Source organism: Podarcis muralis, chromosome 12, assembly GCF_964188315.1.
Source record: "Podarcis muralis chromosome 12, rPodMur119.hap1.1, whole genome shotgun sequence".
NCBI classification, from domain to species: Eukaryota; Metazoa; Chordata; class Lepidosauria; order Squamata; family Lacertidae; genus Podarcis; species Podarcis muralis.
In genome coordinates, this window is record NC_135666.1 from 563,965 (window position 1) to 586,419 (window position 22,455).

At 45.0% G+C, this 22,455-nt stretch overlaps 1 protein-coding gene across 1 annotated transcript; it reads right to left on the minus strand.

The window, feature by feature from the left end:
- Positions 1 to 935: 935 nt before the first annotated feature.
- Positions 936 to 1,888, minus strand: LOC114607665 (vomeronasal type-2 receptor 26-like). The gene has a single exon (XM_077937060.1). The coding sequence runs from the start codon at positions 1,886 to 1,888 to the stop codon at positions 989 to 991; it is 900 nt and encodes a 299-aa protein (XP_077793186.1). The 3' UTR covers positions 936 to 988.
- Between the last annotated feature and the right edge of the window lie 20,567 nt (positions 1,889 to 22,455).

A 22,455-nucleotide genomic window follows, 5' to 3' on the forward strand; every position in this document is an offset into this window, starting at 1 on the left:
GGAAGGCTGCTTTGTCCCTGACTAGAGATAAATTATCACACGTGGCTCACACACACTTGGCATACACCAACATCATCATCATCTTTACCCAGCCTTCTCCATAAAGTTCCCAGGTGAGTTGTACACACACACTGTCAAAAGTCTGGGCTTAAAGCAATGGGCGCCCAAGTGGTGGCTGCAGACACCCAGGGTGTCACCAGTGCCTCCCATGGAGCCCATAAGGGATATTGTTTTTCCAGTTCTGATGGTTTATGACATTTGTTTGCATAATGCACAAGAATATCTAAACTAGCCATTTTGGCATGGATAGGCGTTATTATAATTTCCCTTGTGTGCTGATGTCATTTGAAGTTGCATAATGAATGGCTAGAGTTTTTCTTTTCTTTTCCTTTTTGAACCCTACAACAATTTTCTTCTTTGAGATATATGTACTCAGTGGCACTTGATGAGGAAGTTGAAGGCCACTTTTGTCCTAGAGAGAGGTTGTAGTTACTACTAAATTTGTTGCCTGCATCACACTCTAAATTCCAGAGGTGCCAACTTGAATAAAATATGGGGGGGGCAGGTAAGCCCCTCCCCACATAACTGATCACAAGATGTGGGGCACTAACACCATTTGAATGGCAATGCCCATTAACCTGAGGGAGCCTGGACCCCTCATATATTTTTTGATCAATCTGTTTTTGGCAGTTATGTATAGTTTCTGGCCCTGATTTATAAATCTGGATCAGACTCTATAGGGTCCAAACTGACCCAAACCTGATTTGCCCTCCCCTGCATCCACATCCAGATCATGATCATGATCCAGAAAATAGTTCCCTAGTCTGGAGGTGGTCAAGAATAAGAAAACAACACAGAGGAAACTGATGAGACACAAATTTATTCAAAGGTCAAGATCAGAGGTCAGAGTGAATGATAGCCCAGGACTACTCAAGCTCTAAGATATGGACACACACAGAGAGAGAAACAAAAAACAAACAGACAAAGATTATTTTCTTCCCCTTATTAGGCTTTCCTTGTTGTTCAGGTCAGACCTCAGCACAATGATGTAGCATTTAGGGGAAAAGATGCAACCCAGTAACGCAGCACTGGAGGACAAGATGGAGAAGACCTCCACGGCTACCATGTATTTCCCTTTGGTGCTCAGGTAGGTTGGAACAAAGGTCAGCCAAACACTGCAGAAAACCAACATGCTAAACGTGATAAATTTGGCCTCATTAAAACTGTCAGGTAACTTTCTAGCCAGGAAAGCGACAAGGAAACTCACAACGGCCAGAAAACCCATATAACCCAAAGCACAATAGAACATGGCAGCTGAACCCTCATTGCATTCCAGGATGATCTCACTCTTCAGTGACTGCATGTCTGTATCTGGGAATGGAGGGGAAGCACTTAGCCAAAGGGTGCAAATGCCAGCTTGAAGGAAAGAGCAGGAAAAGACCACGCAATTGGCCAGCCCCTTCCCCACCCATCTCCTCATTCTGGAGCCTGGCTTGGTTGCCATGAATGCTAGAACCACGGTGATGGTTTTGGCCAGAATACTGGAAAGGGCCACCGAGAAGACGATGCTGAAAGTCATTTGTCGGAAGAGGCAGGTCCCTTTTCCAGGCTGACCAATGAAGAGCAAGGAGCAGAGGAAGCAGAGGAGGAGGGAGAGGAGGAGGAGGTAGGTGAGGCTGCGGTTGTTGGCTTTGACGATGGGAGTGTCCTTGTGCTTAACAAAAGTCGCCAGCACAAAGGTGGTGATCAGGGAGAAAGCCAGAGCGGAGACAGCTAAGCTGAGCCCTAACTTTTCTTGGTAGGAGAGGTAGCTCAGCCCCCTTGGAACACACCCTGTTTGGTCCTGGTTTGGGTAGTTTTCTTCTGCACACTTGACACAGGCATCCATATCTGGAGGGTGGAGGAACAATTAAAAATGTCAAGATGATGACCTATGTACATCTCCTGAAAGAATCAGTTACGGCAGCCAGTGAAATTCCTCTCCTTCATCTCCTTTCCCCCTTTCTTTTCCTTTCTTTGGGTTTCCTTTGCTCTGGGCTGTTGTTGGGGGATTGTGCACACATGGGGGGCAGGTGGATGGTGGGAGAATCCTGAGTGAGAGGCAGGGAAGGGAAAACCTCCCAGGATGAGGGACTGGGAAAACGAAAAGCTCCCAGGTGAGAGCTAGAAGGGCCCCCACTTCCTGAGTGAGACCAGAGTCAAGAGCAGCTTTGGAGGGAGGACTCTGCATTCTATCTCTAGCTCTCCATTTTTATGTAGAGCGGCTTCTTTTGTATTGTTGTATTGTGAAAAAGCTTTGATAAAATCTTATTTTAAAAAGAAATGAAAGTGCTCTTTGTGTCCATGCAGTTGCGGCCCCAAGCCCTCCCCCATTTCTTGTGTAATAAAACACACAGACACCAATATTTTGGGTTGATGGGATAATTAAGGCCACAACTTTATTGGTTACAGATGTGAGCAGTATTGGCAGGCATTGGAACTGAACTGACTATATCTGACTCCTGCCCACCATGCAGGAAGTCAGTCTCCTAAGGGTCAACCACCAGTAGGGGGAGCCCTGTTGCTGTACATCCGCTACGAGCTGCCCCAGGGTTTCCGTTGGGGTCGAGGCAAGGCCCTAGCATCTACCTGGGCTTCGGATAAGATCCACACCCCCGGATCCCTTTAACAGAATACCCTTAAATGGGAGGGGCAGGTTTTACCAATGCCTAACTGCCAAACCTTACAAAGTTGTGACAATTGCTACGAGGCAGGCAAAAACCACATGGCAGGTGCCAATTCGCCAAGTGGAAAAATTCCTACCTGGCTCCCTCAATAGGCGACCAACCGTGGTCCATAGCAGGGCCAAATGGCGAACGCATGAAAATAGGGCGGGAGGGCGGGAGATCATGTCCCCCGGTCGACTGGATTGGTCGGCCGGGGTGTGCGACGCAGCCGGGACTCCCAGTGATGCGGGCGGCTTTGCCATGCCCTCTGCTGTTCACGGGGAGTACACAAGGCCTGCCTGTGGGAAGAGGAGCAGCCTTCATTGACCAACTGAACCACATAGGACACTTATGATTTCAGTGAGAAAGTTTGCATGATGCTGAACTGGTCTACTAGATTGTTTTTCCGTGAGATAGTAAATTCTGCTCTAATTGAAAACCATGAATACACTAGGCTGTTGTCCTAGTCCAATACTTCTTATTATTATTATTATTATTATTATTATTATTATTATTATTATTATTATTATTATTATTATTATTATTATTTTGTGGCTGTTCCTGTTGTTGAAAGTATCCATAAATTAAACTGTATTCCAAAGGGGAAAGGAAAGTTTGGTGAAATTTCTGTAGGTGTTGTGCAGAGCTTTTGTTGCACTTATTTATTTTTCTGGTTGCTGGGGTTTTTAGATGTACTTTCCTTTATTCTACAACCCTTCCCACACACCCATGCTTCCTGAATACCTATTATACCCTCAGCTGAGCTTTATTTGAGATACCCTATCATTCACCTGACAGCTGTTCATTTTGACTCAAATATTTTTACTTCCAAAGAAACCAGAGCTGAAATACATTTCTTAAGGTAAAAGGAAGAACTTGTTTTTAGCATACAGCCTGTTAACATTTTCAACATTTTCAAGCACTTAGTATTCAAATTTCAATTAAAGGCAGGAGAAGCTGTTGTGACAAAACAAGGAATTGAAAGCAACCAGGGAGATTGAAGGAAATGGTAGAAATATTTAATGGGCTTAAAAGAAGACCTACACACCCCAGACCCATGGCCATGGAAGGTGGGAACTAGCATCATAAACTCTCTTCCAGGATTTTCCTATGATTTATTGGGGTAAACACTCACAAATTATTTTCGATTGCCAAGTATAATTTGTTAAATGTGTTCTTTGCAGTTCTGGTACATTTTATTCCTAAGGCATGGACCACATGACAGCACCATGTCCATTTTCTTGAATTTCATTAAAGAAAGAAGACAGGACAAATTGTGCAATAAAGATAGGTGGAGCTGAAATTAATGCGAAAATCTACAGATGAATTGAATTTATTCCCATTGTTCTCATTGGGAACCAAGCACAACCAACTTAGTCTGGATGCAACCCACCCATCTAGATCTAGAAATACCAAGAGTAGGAAGAGGCTCCTCTAGCCACCCAAATCTGTTTGTGCCTTGAGGACTCCAATGCTCCTTAGCTTTGGAAGTCTCTTGGCCTTTTGGAAATGCTCAGTCATTTGACAAATGACATTGCTGATGTGTGTGCTTCTAAAGATACCTTTGTTTTATTTTTTAAAGTAAAATATATATAGTGTTACATTTTATTCTGCATATATTATTTCCCTCATTTGATCCTCAAGACCCATTTAAGGTGTTTAGACTGAGAGACAGTAACTGACATAAGGTCACAGTGCTCTCTTTTTGAAACTATTGGAGAAAAGAATGTTAATTGTTTGATGCTCTTTAAAATATGTATTGCAAAATATATTTAAAGGAATACACTATTTTCAAAGGAGGAAATAGCAAACAAGTCATATTAAATACGCAGCATTATTTCTCTGCACATATTGCCTCCTACCCAGTACTTTTTTTTTCAGGGGGTACTGAAGGGTACGCAGTGCCAGCACCTCTTTCAGCTATTGTTAAAAAGTGTGGCACATATTGCAACAACTTCATGTTTAGTACCGGCACCTATTTTTCTAGGAAAAAAGCACTGCTCCTACCCTTCTGGTTAGAGATGGTCCCTTCTGGACATGGAACACAATCATAGCAGCAGAATTTCTCTCCCTCTTTCTTTTTCCTGCTGTAGCCAGGATAGCAGTTGTCATTGCACACAGAAACTGGCAGCATCTGCACCAAAACAAGAAAGGAAGATTAGCAAGAGCATATTATCCGTCATTCGAATGTCGCATGATTAGGATTATGTGCTGAGGAAAGTGAGCATGGAGCAGTCAGCTGCTCCAGCTTTCCTCCACATGTTGAGGGCTGGATATCTGTAGCATGGAGTGTCCTCTACAATAATCCATTTTCAGAACAGTTTTAGGACCCTGCATTCAGAGCTCAACACCCGGAGGGAGACAGGGATGGTCCTGATGGAGAGGCGACAGTCAACCGCTCCCCCTGTCAGATCACTCCACTTGTGTCAGGAGCGAATGCCTGAAGAGGGCTGGCCTGCCCTAAGAATGAAAGGTAGTGGCATGCTGAGTCCCAAGGATGTGGAATCCTAGCTGGCTTCAGAAGGAAGCCTGGGCTGATCTGAATAAAGCATTGCAGAGAGGTTTATGGAGGCGAATCATATTCTCTGCCTCTTTCCAATGTCGTAGCTCAGCTGCTACCTGTGCACTGAACAAATGCCACCCCAGAGTGAGATGTGAAGGACTGCCATCCTGTCTCCATCACATTATTCTCCAGTATTCCTGCCTTTGTCTTCCTAGCCGGTTAAGGAGTCAATGGCCTATAGATAGCAGATGCTCATGGAGCCCAGAACCATGAGAGACAACCAGGAAGTCATGGGCCCTCACATCATCTGGGCTTTGGACAGATATAGCCTTTCTGACCACCCCTCAGCATCCCTGAACAGAATCCCTTGGTGGCTCTGTGGGGCTCAGATGCTTTGGCACCCAGAGGCCCCTTGATCTGATGAAGATGGTGCAGAGGAGGAAATCTACCTGCCAAAGCAGTCAGTCCACGTTTTGCATCTCTACTAGGGGAATCTGAGGAAAGGGGTAGGTTTTTGGGTTTTTTACAATAATAAAAATATTTTTGGTAATAGTGAAATATTCCTCAATTGAACCATGTTGCTTCTGTCCAGAGAGGGTTTAAACAGAACAAATTCAACTGAATTGATAAGGCCCAAAGCTTAGAAAAGTCATTTTATTGACACCTAATGAGAATTAAAGATGGGCAGATTAAGGTGGTGCTTCCTCTGTATCTTACTCACTTTGGGTTGGGTTGGGCCAGGAGGGTATTGTTTTTGCTTGTACTTTGGTATTTCCAAGGAAGGGCAGTATAGAAATGTAACCAATAATAATAATCATTCCTGGGGAGAAAATGCCAGGAGGGGGGGGGCATGTGGCAGTGTAGGTGCTTCTCTTCATGCCTCAGGTTTCATCCCAAGTCATGCTTTCCATGTTCCCCCCACCAGCCCTGCTCTGTGCCTCCTCAAGCTCTTCTGCTTGGCTAGAATGTGCCCCTGAACAGCGATCATCCATCTTGCTTGCCTCTGTGGAGAATAGAGAGAACTACTGGGATGTATCCAGAAGCCTCTGTGTTTGGAATTGCAGGAATGTAGCCTATTCAACACAGGCCAGAGTCATGCCTGCTGCTTCACCCTCTTTGGGCGCAGTCACTTCCCTCTTCCCCACCCACCACCGGCATATGATCCCTGGATGGTTTCCCCTAAGAGAGTGGGGGCAAAGGACTGAAAAAGATTCTGAGCTCCTGGTTTAACTGGCTTTCTTAATAAGGAGATAGACTTCAGCATGGCCATGAGTGAATATGGAAAATGGATTACTAGCATCATGCCCAGAATATGGAAATATCCAGCGAATGGACATTCTCTCTGGATACCCCACACCAAAAATCAAGCAATTAAAAAAAAAAGATTATGTGGGATTTTACCAAAATTAAATCTGGAACACAATAAGGAATTTTCAAAATTTTTGAAGCTGATCTCAAAACTTGTCCTTCAGGCTTCAGCTCCCAGATACTGATGCATTTTATTACACCTCCCGTCCTCCTTGATTATTGGCTAACCTGCCTGGTGATGATGGGAGTTGTAGTCCAACAACCTTTGGGACCCAAGGTTGATGTTCATGGCAATATCTGGTCTCACACACAGCTATGTCTCACCTGATTAAAGCTTTTATGCCACGCAATCTGATCATCATGAATGGTTAACTCTTTGCCGAAAGGAGCCTGAGGGTTCAGTTTTCCAACTTTGGCTCTAATCACTGAACCATTGGGGTAAATCCTCCAGTTTGTAACATCAAAACCTACAACTAATTCTGCATTTTCATTGAAGTGCACATGATCTCCAGCAGTGTTGTTGAAAACGATGCTCCGTAGAAAACGATGGACCTGGATTGAAGGATAACAAGAAAAAAGGACAACCATTTCACAAAGGCACAAAGGCAGGAGTTTTTTAAACAGCAGGTGTCAGAGGTGCAGAAACCTCTGGGCCCTCAGATGTTGCTGAACTACAACTTCTATAAGCCACAATTGATTGTGTTGCAATTCAGCAACACATGGAGAGCTGGGCGTTCCCCACACCTGGCATAGGTGGGGGCTTCATCCATCGGACTGTCATGTCCTACTCTTGAATTGTACATGATGTGGGATCATTTGATAGTTCTTTTCCTTTCCCTGCCTCCACATGGGTGGCAGATTATGACTTACAAACAATTCACTAGACTGCCATTGCTTATCCAAGTGGATCTGCTAAAAGAAACCAAAAGAAAACTGCTCCCACATGCCTCATCGATAGCACCCCCAGGGTCCTGCTCCCAGGTCAACTTACAACTCAGTTTGCTAACAACTTTGTGTTCAACGAACCTTCTATAGATTGGTGAGACCATCCCTCTAGCACACTCTGCACCTAAGATTATAAATTGTTCCCACATTGATCACACTGGCCTTTATAACTTGGTTTCCAATTCAGGCATCATCCCATCTTTTACAACAAGAACAGGCTGCATGAGATCATGAAGGGAACTGGAGGGGTGATGGCTCTGGGGCTAACAGTACCTCTCTGGGTATCCACACCTTAAACATAGTTATAGTAAATCTCAATTTAAGTTTCTTTAATTTTATTACCTGCCATGGTTCCGCATTCTGAAATGCCATTTTTCGTCCTTCTTCCAATCTTCTATTCATGGATTTGGATTTGAATATAGCATTCAGAGCATGTGCCACAGCATAGATAGCATTGTAGACATTGTAGCTGTGGCCAGTCATTTTCATTTCAAACAAACTTCCAGGAAGACTCTCCAGATTCTCTTCCCCAGTGCAGGTTTTATTCTCCTCTCCTTCCCACTCCTTGGACGTTGTTAGCAAACAGCCAAAAGCCTGTTCCCAGAAGTCTTGAATAAAGCCATCTCTTTTGAACCACAAAGGTCTTACCATCTGAAGGAACTTCTGGAAACCCTCAGGCTGATTTGAGTGAACTGTGAAAGATATGGAACCATGGAAGGTTTGTAAATCCCAGTTCTTTTGAATAGAGAATGATGCAAAATCCCAGTGAGATGTAACAATCCAGACTTTTCCAAGAGGTGGCAGTTCTATGAATGGTGCTACAAAAAACAGCACTCTCAAAGCCTGAAAGGATGGCGGTTCTCCATATACAAAAAACACGTTGGCTGTCTCCTTGAAGACAGTCACATAGTGTTCTATACGTTGTGAAACGTATTCTATAATCTCATCCACATAATTCCATTTTGGTATTCTCATGATGAAGGCATAACAGATGCCATTTTCATCAAGCATTGGAACCATTGTCTCTAAAAACCGGTCCCCTTTGTCATCATCCACAGCCAAGAGCCCAATCCATGTCCACCCAAAATGCTGAAGTAATATCACAACTCCTGTGTTTTGGTGGGCTTCCTTTGGGACCATCTGGTACAAAAAGGGGAATAAAGTGTTGGCGTGTTGTATTGGCAAAAATGATCCATAAGTGAGCTGAAATAAAATGCATAAATATTATTCAAAAGTGATGTTACATGAATCTAATGGCTTGTATGCCATTTTATCTGTGGAATATCAGAATAACACCATCTGCAAGTAATTGCATTGCTCGGTTTGAGTACTCTTACTCCCAATACTAGTGCTTACTTCTGGGAGTGTAGAAAAGGGGGTCTCTGCTATGTGGTAGTCATGAAAATATCTGAAGTATTTAAAGACTCCTGGGGTTTTGCTTCAGGCGGTCATATGCTGCCATCATCTGTAACAGAAGATCTACAGGAATCAATAATCATGTCAAAGGGGTGGATCCAGGCAACAAATTAAGAAAAGGGGGCTTTTTGTGCGCATTCTGTAAACCTGTTGTTTAATGCCAATGGAGGACACAGGGTATTAACAAATCATCACCTAAATATGCCAGGCAAACCACAGAGAGCTGGTAGACATTTAGGCTCATGCAAGTAAGGTGTCAGATGGCTTTGTGTGCAAACATGCAAGCTTGATCCCAGCTCCCTCTTCTGCTCACTTTTAACACATTTTGTCACCATCCCGATCTGCCACCCTCAGTCTTCAGGGGGAATCAGGGATGAAAGCAGGACTTTCAGGTTCTGAGAAAGACTATGAGGGAGATCAGGTAAGTTCCATCTGTCAAGAGGCACTTCAGGTGGCCTTGGGACAGGACTGGCTGTTCGACAGTGGAATTTGCTGCCAAGGAGTGTGGTGGAGTCTCCTTCTTTGGAGGTCTTTAAGCAGAGGCTTGACAACCATATGTCAGGAGTGCTCTGGTGGTGTTTCCTGCTTGGCAGGGGGTTGGACTCGATGGCCCTTGTGGTCTCTTCCAACTCTATGATTCTATGATTCTATGGTTCCTCCAGATCCTCAGGTCTTCTGAGCTCCTCTGCAGGCCCCACATCTTCTCCTCTGAGGACATCGCCCCATTGTCTATGTCAGACAATGTTCACAGATACAGCTCCCAACTAGTGACCAAAGTCATGGATGAAAAGGTTGAACAAGATCAGGGAAAGGACAAAGCCCTGCTTAAAACCTGCTGATCAGCACAGTTTGCCAAGGAACTGTCAATAAACCTGATAGCAGTATCATTAAACCTGCATTTATCCAAAGGATAACAGGCAATTTTTCCGAAATCATGATGATGCCACCATGATGTGTTCTCTCTATTCTCTCATGAACAGGCTTACCTGTGGAGTCTTGTACATTGCTGAAATGACGGCCACATTTGCAGAGATTTCGGAGATGCATCCTCCGATCAGAGCTATCACTTTCTTCTGGTTGTGACCCTGGAAGTTGGGGACAAACCTCCCTTGTGCAGAAAGGAGGCTGAGGCTGGCCTTATAGGTCATCCTGGCAGTGTAGTAGCTGTTGAGGATGTGAAATCCCAGAGAGACGTTGGATAAAATGTCGGGGTTTTCATTGATCTCTTGGACAGCAAATGCCAAGGCCAGGATGTGCTGGTAGTTCTTTGGCACCGAACTGTCATGGAAATTACAGTTGTTAAAGCTGCTAATAAACTACAGTAACAGAAGCAACCAAAGGACATCCATCCTCTTCTTCTCTCATCTGCTTGTTTCCAAGACTGACTTGCAGTTTGAACCTCAGTTGCGTCATTCCCTTTGCCAATCAACTGAGTGTAAAGTTAAGATTTTCTTTACATGTTTTCACAATGTACATAAAATATTTTGTATAGTTTTAATCTTATTTCTACTGGATCAGTATGTTTATTCATTAGTTATTAAATGTATAACCTGCCTTTTTACCTTGAGTTTTATATACCTAACCTTTCTCCCATTTTCTTTCTTTATTCATCTTGCTAATCAGCCACATGATTACAATTTTCATTCTTTTATTGGCATTTCCCAAAATCACTTTAATTCCTATTTATTATTGTTATAATCCATTGCACCATTAGCTTAGCACAAGTTTCCCTTAAATTCATACCTAGAGAGAACCTATGTGATTCCCCCATCCTAACTTTTCTCATGTCAACATGGGCACACACTTTCCCAGGTTTCCTCCCCATTTGATCATTATTTCCTTCCCGGCTTCCAGTTTAGTACTGTGTTTCAGGGATGACCTGTTTCCTGGTATTTTTAAAAGGAAACTCAAAGAAGAGAAGTGATATAGAATGAGACCCTTTCACCTACTCTCCGCTGACAATCTCGTTATTTCATTCTATGCAGTAATTACTGAAAATCTCTATAACAATAGACACAATCGAACGATAACTAAGATAAAATTGCATCACGTAACTAATAATGGATTATTTAATATCTGGATATATTAATGCAGCTGAAGAGCATTTTCTACTTGGTGACAAAATGAGAGAAGAAAGCAAGAAGAAAATCAAACTGAAAGCCTTGTAATAACAGCTAGTGTATTATGTTTTAGGACCAGCTTTTAAAATCACACACACACCCGTGCATGAACACAGTATTTTGCCTGTGCCTATTTATATATGTTTAAATGAACAAGACGAGGGGTCCAGACTATACTTCCAAAGGCATCTAGCCAACACATACTCTCCTCATATTTGATTGCTGGTTCATCTCCAGTGTACTTAAAGCAATAAAATGTTTGACAGAGGGAGGGAATAACTAGCTTTAATATCACCCAGATTTAGTTATGCTTCCTCACTCCTGTCTTCACTGAAGGAGCAAAACCCTCCATGTAGATATTCTGTGCAAGGCTGGTGGAAGTGCTCTTGTGGGACTCAGCCACCTTGAGGTTTGTTGTGTAGCAGAGACTATCACCAGGTAATGGGTAGCAAAGCAAAAAGGCTTTATTCTCATGCAAGAATGGTGGCTCATCCATCTCATGGCGCAGACAAGAGACTACAGGGGCTGCAGCTACACATATGGTTTTATACTGTCACATATGCAGCTTGATGACCTGTTTGCTCCCAGCTTGACTCACCTTTATGTAGTAGCTAACCATAACCTTTGATAAGCCACCTTCATTGTGCATTTTGGGGGGGATTTTCACTGCCCCTTTGTTCCCACTATTATTTCAGCTTTTGCTCATTTCTCTTGAGCAGAATGCCTCAAGTTCCCAGCACAATCACCAACCTAATTCCAATACAGTGCACAACTTCCATACATTTCAAGAACACTTTTGAGAGAAAACTAGGAATGCTTTCTGCCACCAATGTGCTGTAGATGCCTCTTTTCTCACTCCAGAAATGAACAAACACAATTGCTCCTTAAATATAAATTCTCAGCAACTATACTTGGAACTTAATACCTAAGCAGCATGAGTGAGAGGGAGAGATGGTGCCTTACATTGGCTCATTAATCACAATCTGTGTCGGCTGCTTCAGGAACGAGAGGAGATTATGGAGGAAAAAGACCTGAGAAACAATCTCTCCAATGACCAGGTCTCCAGGATGGTAAAATTCATGAGGGATCGGGAGGGGATCATCTTGTAGGCTACAATTAATGGAATGTTTCTGGCCCACAACATGACACAGCAGGACAAGCAGAAGCACCGCAACCAGCATGATTCTGTTGGAAGAACAGAGCCATGAAACGCAGCCTCCCATCTTTGCCTCTGCAGCATCACACACCACGTTCATCAGGACTGACCTCAACAACATCTAAAATAATTCTTTTTGTTTTAAAAATCCTCATACAGAGCAACGGTTATCACAGCACTGGTGTATAAAGAGGGGGAAATGGTGCAACCTTGCAAATCAGTTTGTCCAAAAGAAAGTGAGGTCAATTGTGATGAAGCAGTTTGCTTGGATATGTGTGTTAATTAAGAGCCATAGAATGAGGTCCAATTTTCCAGTGGCCAAAGACGAATGCCCTAAGAAACAGAGGGGAAATGATCATAACAGGAATGATAGAGTCCCGCCTAGACCCAAATCTAGTTCTAAATAATGTGAGATCTTTATAACTTCAGATGTTGATTGTTGATGTAGCTGAAGAGCTCTGGAAGCACTTTGTGTTTTTCAGGATGGAAACCAGCAATTCTGCTAATGATGGGGAGGATTATCTGTTCCCCGGGGTGTTCCTTGCTGTGGAAGTTGCATCATGCATGGTGAACCTGTGAGGAGTCATCCTCCCAACTTGGAATCCTACAAATCTTATTATTTCTTTTGAAGAGTAATTAGCAGGAGGTGGCACTTAGCTCAGTAGGTCCAAGCTGCACCTCCCCAGAACTGAAGGAAATTCATCTACAAATCCCTGATATTGGGCATAATCCAGCAAGCCTTCATTTCCCCCCAAAATGTGAAGGCCTAGAGCTAAAGGTACAATCACAGCCTAGGGAAATTCCAGGTTCAGATTGTAGCAGGAACCCCCCCCCACCCCAATCATTCTGTTTGCACAAACTTCACACACACTCACACTCACACACTACATACGCCACATTTCTGTTATAAATTCATAGAAAATCAACCATACATCGGATTTGCACTGTTCCATTTTATTTACTATCAAAGGAGGGTGGCTTGGTTTCTGGTCAGCCATGATCCCTTCAGCATACCAGCACATCCACAGGGGCCCTGCCCAGTTGCTATGTCAGCCTTGATAATCCCAGACAGAAGACAATCAAAATGACAAAGAACTTGCATATGGTAGTGGATTCAGCACAGACTGAAACAAAGGACAATGATCAGATCTTCCCTCTGGGGGGCAGGAAACTGCAAACTCCCCTTTGTCACCTGGAAAGTACTCATGGGGAGGGGGAAAGGAGGAACCAGCCAGGTGACAGGACACTCAGGTTACCACCACAACTCCTCCCTCAACCCCTCCTTTCTGTAACGTATGCATGATGTTTCTGGGGGTGGGCTTGACCTAGAGGAGGGGAATTTCAAAAGTTTTTATAAGGTCTTGCAGCCCATTGTTCTGGGTCTTTCCTCTCTCCTGCAAGTGAGGGGAACACCCTGATGCATCAGTTCAATAAAGGCCAAGCCTACAGGCTGCTGTTTTGCTCCAAGTTATCCTGGTTGGTGTCTTTGTTTTTGTCCAAGGGAGCCCTCAGATTTTTTCCGTTAACAAGATGAATCGTGATTATGGGCTCATCTCTTTAAATGATTTGCCCCATTAAATTTTATTTGTGTATTGTGTTATTATCAAAAGTATTTGCTTATGAAGTATTATCAACATGAATGCCATCAAATAACATCTACACATCATTTTCATATAGTTTCCCCTTAAACCATAGCTTCCTGTAGACTTCAGATCTATATTCCACAACCGCTCCCATGTCGACAAGAGAGAAGGGGAGAAAGGACTGTTTCGCTGTAGCTGCAGCAGCATCTTTTTACTGCCCTCTCTCCAATGTGAAGGAGAAGCAAAATTACCTCCCTGCAAGCAGGAAACGGGGGCAACAGCTTGGCCAGCAGACAAGTGGGATCCAAAGTGGGAGGAGCTCAATTGAGGCAGCAAGACAGACGGCAGAGTTTGGCAGAGGGGCAGCGCAGGAGGGCCGCCAGGGCAAGACTTTGGGGCAAAAGGCCAGGGCCCAGTTGGCAGAAGGAGCAGGAGGCCCCTGACATCTGGAAGCAGGTGAGGCGCTACCAGGACTGCCTCAAGGAGGGAAGTGGGGTGAGAAGGGGCCCCTGAGCAGCGATCCTTGGGACAAGCAGAACGGCATTTCTCAAAATAAATAAATAAATGAATTCCTTCCAGTAGCACCTTAGAGTGCATGCACACGAAAGCTCATACCAATAACAAACTTAGCTGGTCTCTAAGGTGCTACTGGAAGGATTTTTTTATTTTGCTTTGACTATGGCAGACCAACACGGCTACCTGTAACTAGCATTTATCAAAACTTTGAAAAGGTTGTGTTATGTACTGAAGTTCTCACCCTGGGCCAGCAGGGGGATACTGTAGATAGTTTTTACTCAGGTCCACATATGCAAATAAGGAGTCGAAAGTGATGTTCAGTGATTGGATAGTTACAGAAAGTTGTTACAGTTACATAACAACTTTATATAAGCAGCTCTATATAAGCAGGCTGACTGAACCCTTCAGTTCAGTTCTGCATTGGAGAGAGATCCCCAAGGCAAGGAGCAGAGGGTCCTGCCCCCAATTCCTCTCTGCCAAGTCTCCTCTCTCTTCCCCCTGAGGGTGCCATAGGGAGAAGGGGGTCCCAGGGGTGCAGGGATACTGCATGGGGGTCTCTGTTCATGCATGCTGGGGGGAGACCCCCAAGTCAAGGGTCCTCCCTTGTCCACTCTGCCAAGCCAGGGTGGGGGCGAGTTCGCAGGAGGTCTGCAGCTCTGCTCTTCCTTGGGATCCAGATGCTGCCTTCCTTTTTGGGGAGGGGGCTTTGGGGCAAGAGAAACAGGGCATGCAAATGAGGCCCCTTCAGATTGAGGGGAAAGTCGCATTGAATAACAGAGATTTGCAGATGACACCAAACTGGGAGGGGTGGCTAACACCCCAGAGGACAGGATCACACTTCAAAATGACCTTGACAGATTAGAGAACTGGGCAAAAACAAACAAGATGAACTTTAACAGGGAGAAATGTAAAGTATTGCACTTGGGCAAAAAAAATGAGAGGCACAAATACAAGATGGGGGACACCTGGCTTGAGAGCAGTACATGTGAAAAGGATCTAGGAGTCTTGGTTGACCACAAACTTGACATGAGTCAACAGTGTGACGCGGCAGCTAAAAAAGCCAATGCAATTCTGGGCCTCATCAATAGGAGTAGAGCATCTAGATCAAGGGAAGTAATAGTGCCACTGTATTCTGCTCTGGTCAGACCTCACCTGGAGTACTGTGTCCAGTTCTGGGCACCACAGTTCAAGAAGGACACTGACAAACTGGAACGTGTCCAGAGGAGGGCAACCAAAATGGTCAAAGGCCTGGAAATGATGCCTTATGAGGAACGGCTAAGGGAGCTGGGCATGTTTAGCCTGGAGAAGAGGAGGTTAAGGGGTGATATGATAGCCATGTTCAAATATCTAAAAGGATGTCACATAGAGGAGGGAGAAAGGTTGTTTTCTGCTGCTCCAGAGAAGCGGATACGGAGCAATGGATCCAAACTACAAGAAAGAAGATTCCACCTAAACATTAGGAAGAACTTCCTGACAGTAAGAGCTGTTCGACAGTGGAATTTGCTGCCAAGGAGTGTGGTGGAGTCTCCTTCCTTGGAGGTCTTTAAGCAGAGGCTTGACAACCATATGTCAGGAGTGCTCTGATGGTGTTTCCTGCTTGGCAGGGGGTTGGACTCGATGGCCCTGGTGGTCTCTTCCAACTCTATGATTCTATGATTCTAGAGATAAGCATCCAAGGAACTGGAGGCAGGAGGAGCCCTGTGGAGTGGGGAGAGGCAGCCCCCTATGTGGGGGGACTGGATGGGAGACCCTCTCCCCCCCATCTGCCAAACGACAATTCCCAGAGTTCCCTGGCAAGAAGTGTGGATTGCTGACCCCTCTGGGAATGGCAGCCTTGGGAATGCAGGGCGGCAGGACTGGACGTGTCTCCTAGCCGCTCTCATTCCGGTTCCCGGGATCCTTTGGAGGAGCCACTAGGGCTGGGTGAGATCTGGTTTCCAACTTTGTAATGGATCAGCAGCTAAACATCCCCTGCCCCCTCCCAACTGAGCAAGCCCACATACTGCTCCAGCATGTGCCGCTCTCGGGAGCAGGAGCTGCATCCAGCCTTGCTCAGCTAAGTATTTTTAGGAAGACCCCTGCCTCCCTGCCCTGGCAAGGCACCAGGGTGAAGCCAGCAGCAGCCCGTGTGAAAAACCATAATCATAATAATGTGCCGCTCATCTGACTGGGTTTCCCCTGCCACTCAGGGCAGCTTCCAGCACATATAAAACCACACTGACACATCAAACATTAAAAAAGGGACAGAGGTATACCTCCCTTATTAGACATGTAAGTGGTACTGGTGGTCACCTCCTAAAAACTCAATTGGACTCTCAATCTCTGATTTTACAACCAAACAAAATATGTCTAACTATACACAGTAGGGACCCCAGGTCCCCAAGGTGGAATAATTCGAGAGATGTCAAAGATCATCTGAGGCAACTCCTTCAGATTTGGCCTCCGCTAATAGACCTCAGTACAGTGAAACTTTTAAACTACCACCATCGGCTCCAAAAAGTATTGCTCTCCTTCCAGTCTCCAAAAATTCCCTCCATACTGGTTAGGCGTAAAGTGTTTCTGGCCACCTGGGGCATCTTCCCAACAAGAGTCTTTAATGACACCAGGATTAAACCTCTCTTCCGCAGCACCGTACAAAAAGGTAGCTGCCCGCCAGACAGGCGCGACTCAGTCTTGAAACTCAAGTTGTCCACCCGGGAACCTCACCCTCCCTCTCAGCCCAAGCTTCCTGGTTTATCTACTCCAGCAACAAAGAAGCATGACCAAAGCGGGCCCAGCCATCTGGATGCCTCAGAGGAGAGGGACCTCATTTCATCCTATGGCGAGTTGCCATTGGTAGAACAGCAGGAAGTTATAAACAGGCTTGATACACTCAAGCAGCAACTTACACATGTACTTCAAGAGAAAATCTCCTCAAATCCTGGACATAGCAACCTATTAAATCAAAGGAAACCAGTTATGAAGGGGCTAACACCCCAGAAACCCCTGCCAAATACTGGGACTCCAATAACGGATGATTTGGCAGTCTGCCTGGCGGAAGCTCCTCATACACCGTCGCAACGCAGACCCCCTTCACCTCTACTAATAGATCTGCAATCAACTACCTCGTCCTCCGCCTTAAAGAGTAACGCGCCAAACACACCTCATCCTGGTAATCTGTCAATGTCCTATTCTTCTATGCCTGACCTGGAGTCTTCAATCAGTGCGGTCCAGTCAAATGACTCTATATCCTCGTCCTTTGCCAGTCAACCTCTTTTGGTAGAACCTCATTTATCCGCAACCTCTTCAAGCCAATATATAAACGTTAAGGAACCCACTGTGCAAAGAGACAACTCAGGTTTTACTGAAGACCCTGCTGGTCACATCAATCAACTCACCACCCCTTCGATACCTTCGGTAGTACCTCGCCTGGCGCTGTCTCAGACCCCTGGCAATGTCCTTCCCACCAGCAACCAGAGCAATTGACTAGCACATAGTCCCTCCTCAAATTGCTTTAATGTGCTATCCTGGAATGTGGCAGGATGGACGTCCAAACAGGATGACGGGGATATGAAAGAGTTTTTAGCGAAATTCCAGATTATGGGTATACAAGAGACCTGGTGCTTAGAATCTTCACCCCCCCCCCATCCCTACTGGGCTATGACGCCTTTGTGATTCCTGCGACCAAAACACATTTGTATGGGCGCCCTAGTGGAGGCCTGGTAACATTTGTTTCGCAGGAGCTTCAGCTTAATATCTCTCCTATCTTTTGGTTAGAGAGTAATTACATTCAAACTTTGCACATCACTAACAGCTCGCTTGGGGAATTCATATGTGTAAACTTGTACAATCCATCTACCTACTCCTCTTCTCATTCAAATCAGCTTTGGGAGGATTTAAGATTTATTCTAGATAAATCTGGGGCTGAATTTCCAAAGTCAGAGATCCTTATAATGGGGGACTTCAATGCCAGAATCGGAGCAGATATAAGCTTATTCACCGATAAGTCGCAATTATTCATAGAAGAGGAGTGGTTTCCTACGTGGAATTCACATGACAAGACCATTAATAGGGCTGGCATCATACTGCTGGAGTTCACTATAAACTGCGGGCTGCACAGCTTGCACGGCACACCCAAAGACTGGTCCGGGGGATACTATACTTTTCTAGGATCTAGAGGGGCAAGTGTTATAGATTACATCTGGTCCTCCTCAGCATTTAATGATGAGGCATATTGTTTCAATGTGTTCAACAGAACCGAAAGTGACCACCTTCCAATTGCCATCTCCTTTCACCACACACAGCTGGGGCCTCCCAGCTCACCACACCCCCAGGATTCACTGACCTTGGCCCCCGGACGCAAGAAGTGGGACATCTACCTGGAGCAAGACATAAAAGTCCTCCTAAATTCCCCTGAGATCCTAGCCCTGAAAGCTCAGCTGTTAACAACGAATGTGAATCATTTCTCAATTTTCCAGCAAATTCTAGCCTACTTGCTCCCTTCGCTTACGAAACCTTCCCGTGCGATTCTAACCTGGAAGAATCAAACCTGGTTCGACCAAGAATGCAAACAGTGCAGAAGTAGGCTTAGATTTCTTCAGTCTGACATGAAATCAGACAGCACTCAGAGCAAAATCAGGGAGTTAGCCCAATTTCGTTCATACTATAAGAAGCTGCTCCAACATAAGAAATTGCTCTTTGCGAAAGAACGCTGGACGGCTCTGTCAGTGGCCATTAAAACCCGTGACGACAAGAAATTTTGGAATTTAATTAATGCAGGTTTAAGACCCCCCTCATTCATTGTTAATAACATCACAGCAGCCAGCTGGCACTCTCACTTTGCTCAGCTGTATTCCACCTCAGATTCTGACGTAAATGTAGTCACCACCCTTCCAGCATCTGCCTTGCCAACCTGGGAGCCAGTCTCCCCAGAGAGATGTACTCAACTAATTAGCATGCTATCAGGGGATAAATCCCCGGGGGAGGATATGATACCACCTGAGGTATTTTTATCGAACCAGACGTGGTGGGCCCCTATTTTAGCATCTATCTTTACCACCATCAATGCTACTCTTAAGATTCCACCTAACTGGAAACAGAGCATAGTTATCCCAATACATAAAAAGGGGGACCCACAAGATCCGCGTAACTACCGACCTATCAGCCTGTTGGACATATCATACAAGGTTTACTCTAGATTCTTGCTAGAGAAATTAATCGAGTGGGCAGAAGAAACAAAGCTATTCCATCCGGAACAGGCTGGCTTCCGTAAAGGTCACAGTACATCTGGCCAATGTCTTGTTCTACTTACCCTGATTGATAAATACCTAAACAGGTTCAACTGCAAACTACACGCGGCTTTTGTGGACCTGACCTCCGCCTTTGACTCCATTCCCAGAGATAGGCTATGGCAGAAGCTTAGTTACACCAGCATAGATAAGAGACTCCTCCTCCTTCTTATGGAAATTCATAATGACATATCGGCCAGAGTAAAATTCGGCCCTCTGGGAGCTCTTTCTGATTCTTTCCCTCTGAATAAAGGGGTCAAACAGGGTTGCCTCTTGGCCCCTTTTCTATTCAATTTCTATATCAATGACATCGTCACAACTATGAAGGCCCTAAATCAATCTGCCCCCTCCTTACAACAGCTCAAGATCCCCATATTACTCTATGCGGACGACATGGTGATACTGTCATTAACCAAGCTGGGCTTAAACAACACGCTCAGAGGGCTCATGACATATTGTGATACCAACTCCCTTAAAATTAATTTCGCCAAAACCAAAATTCTTACTTTTGGCACGAAAACTCGGAAGTCACTCTGGAATTTTGAGGGCCATTCTATTGAATATTGTTCAGCATTCAAGTACTTGGGTATCATTTTTCAGCATGGGCTTAGCTGGTCAGCTCACCTAAATACAACCATCCTGGCTGCCCGCAGAACCATCAAAGCCTTGGAGAAATTCTACTATGCAAAAGGCGGCCAGCTGGTTCCACCAATCAGAAAAGCATTTATCAGCAAAGTCCTCCTGATGTTACTGTATGGGGTTGAAATCTGGGGGTGGAATTTAAAAACACTACAACGGCTGGAGATTCTACAAAACTCTTTTGCACGGAAGATACTGGGTCTCCCCAAGGGCTCGGTTGCAGCACAGTTAAGAACAGAACTGGGCCTCCCCTCCATTGTTGCGAGAGCCCACATTAGAATTATTAGCTTTTATTGTAAATTAATCAATGCCCCAGGTTCCCTACTAGCCAGGCAAGCCTTTTTAACGTGTTCTCAATGCAATAAATGGTCCAAGGCCATGGTGACTATTACTGCACGCTACTCTCTCCCAAATCTTGACTCGCTGTCCTCTTGGGACAAACATAAAATCCGGGCCTGGATTCTTACAAGAGACGAGGCCATGGACCGGGCACAGTCCACCTCAGCTCGCCTTTCCATGTGGCTCCCTAAAGTGAAAGTGGTAAGATCACTTGCCAACTACTTGATAGACCTGACGGAGCCCAATTTGAGAAGAGCGTTTACAATGGCCCGCTTCCATTCTATACCCACGGCCTTCCTGCAGGGGATTTACTCTAAGACCCCTATTACCCAGCGTCTATGTCCATGCACAATGAATGAAGTAGAGGACTTCATACATTTCTTTTTCTACTGCCCTATTTATGAGCCAATAAGATCTAAGCTCCTCCTTTTGATCCCGTCCACCATTACATCTAAGGAAGACTGTTTGAAATCGCTTCTTGTGGACGCAAATCCCCAAATCTCACGTGGGGTGGCAATCTTCATAGTGCAGGCTCTGAAACTCAGGGCTACTCTGACAGGGTAGCGTGCCCTAGACCTGGACCTGTTTTAATTCTTTTATTACTTTTAACTCAATATGCTGAGTCTGTTCTGGGGCCATTTTGTGCTTTATATATACCCGCATATTAGTTTTTGGGCGCTGGCTACTATATCTTTGCATTATTGTCTTCGGGTAACTTAAATGTCACTATGCCAGCCAAAACACCTGAATTTTGCTTGGTTGCTTGTCTCTAGTTTGTCTTTTTTCTTTTTTTGTATTGTCTTATTTTGCTATGGCAGTTTGCTAATGCAATAAAGGTTTTGAGTAAAAAAATGCATTAAAAACTTCCCGATACAGGGCTCCCTTCAGATATCTCCTAAAAGTGGTGGTGCTCTTTCTTTCTTGACACCTGATGGGAGGGTGTTCTGCAGGGAGTGTGCCACCACCAAGAAGGCCCTCTGTCTGCTTCCCTGTAACTTTGCTTTTCACAAGGAGGGAACCGCCAGAAGGCCCTCGGATCTGGACCTCATTGTCCAGGATGAATGAAGGGGGTGGAGACGCTCCTTCAGCAATACAGGGCCAAACTGTTTAGGGCCTTCAAGGTCAGCACCAACACATTGAATTGTGCTCAGAAACATACTGGGAACCAATGTAGATTCTTTAGGAGGGGTTTTATATGGTCCCGGCAGCCACTCCCAGTCACCAGTCTGGCCTCTGCATTCTGCAGAAAACTAAATGAATGACACAGAAGTTGCTGTAGACTAAAGTTAGAAGAAGCTTTAATTGCTGCAAATGGTATAAGGAAACTTGATAAGGAATTAAGGGAGTACATGGTGTTGAGTACATGGTTTTGCCAACAAAGGTCTGTATAGTTAAAGCCATGGTTTTCCCAGTAGTGATGTATGGAAGTGAGAGCTGGACCATAAAGAAGGCTGATCGCCGAAGAATGGATGCTTTTGAATTCTGGTGCTGGAGGAGACTCTTGAGAGTCCCATGGACTGCAAGAAGATCAAACGTATCCATTCTTAAGGAAATCAGCCCTGAGCGCTCACTGGAAGGACAGATCGTGAAGCTGAGGCTCCAAAACTTTGGCCACCTCCTGAGAAGAGAAGACTCCCTGGAAAAGACCCTGATGTTGGGAAAGATGGAGGGCACAAGGAGAAGGGGACGACAGAGGACAAGATGGTTGGATAGTATTCTGGAAGCTACCAGCATGAGTTTGACCAAACTGTGGGAGGCAGTGGAAGACAGGAGGGCCTGGCGTGCTCTGGTCCAGGGGGTCATGAAGAGTCGGACACGACTAAACGACTAAACAACAACAACAACATGGTGTTGACCCGGAGTGCCTTTGGAAATCTTGTCACAAGAGCATAAAGCTCACCGCTGGAGTTGTTAAAGGGTATACATGCCTGGTGTTCTTAAGAACACAACAGATTTAG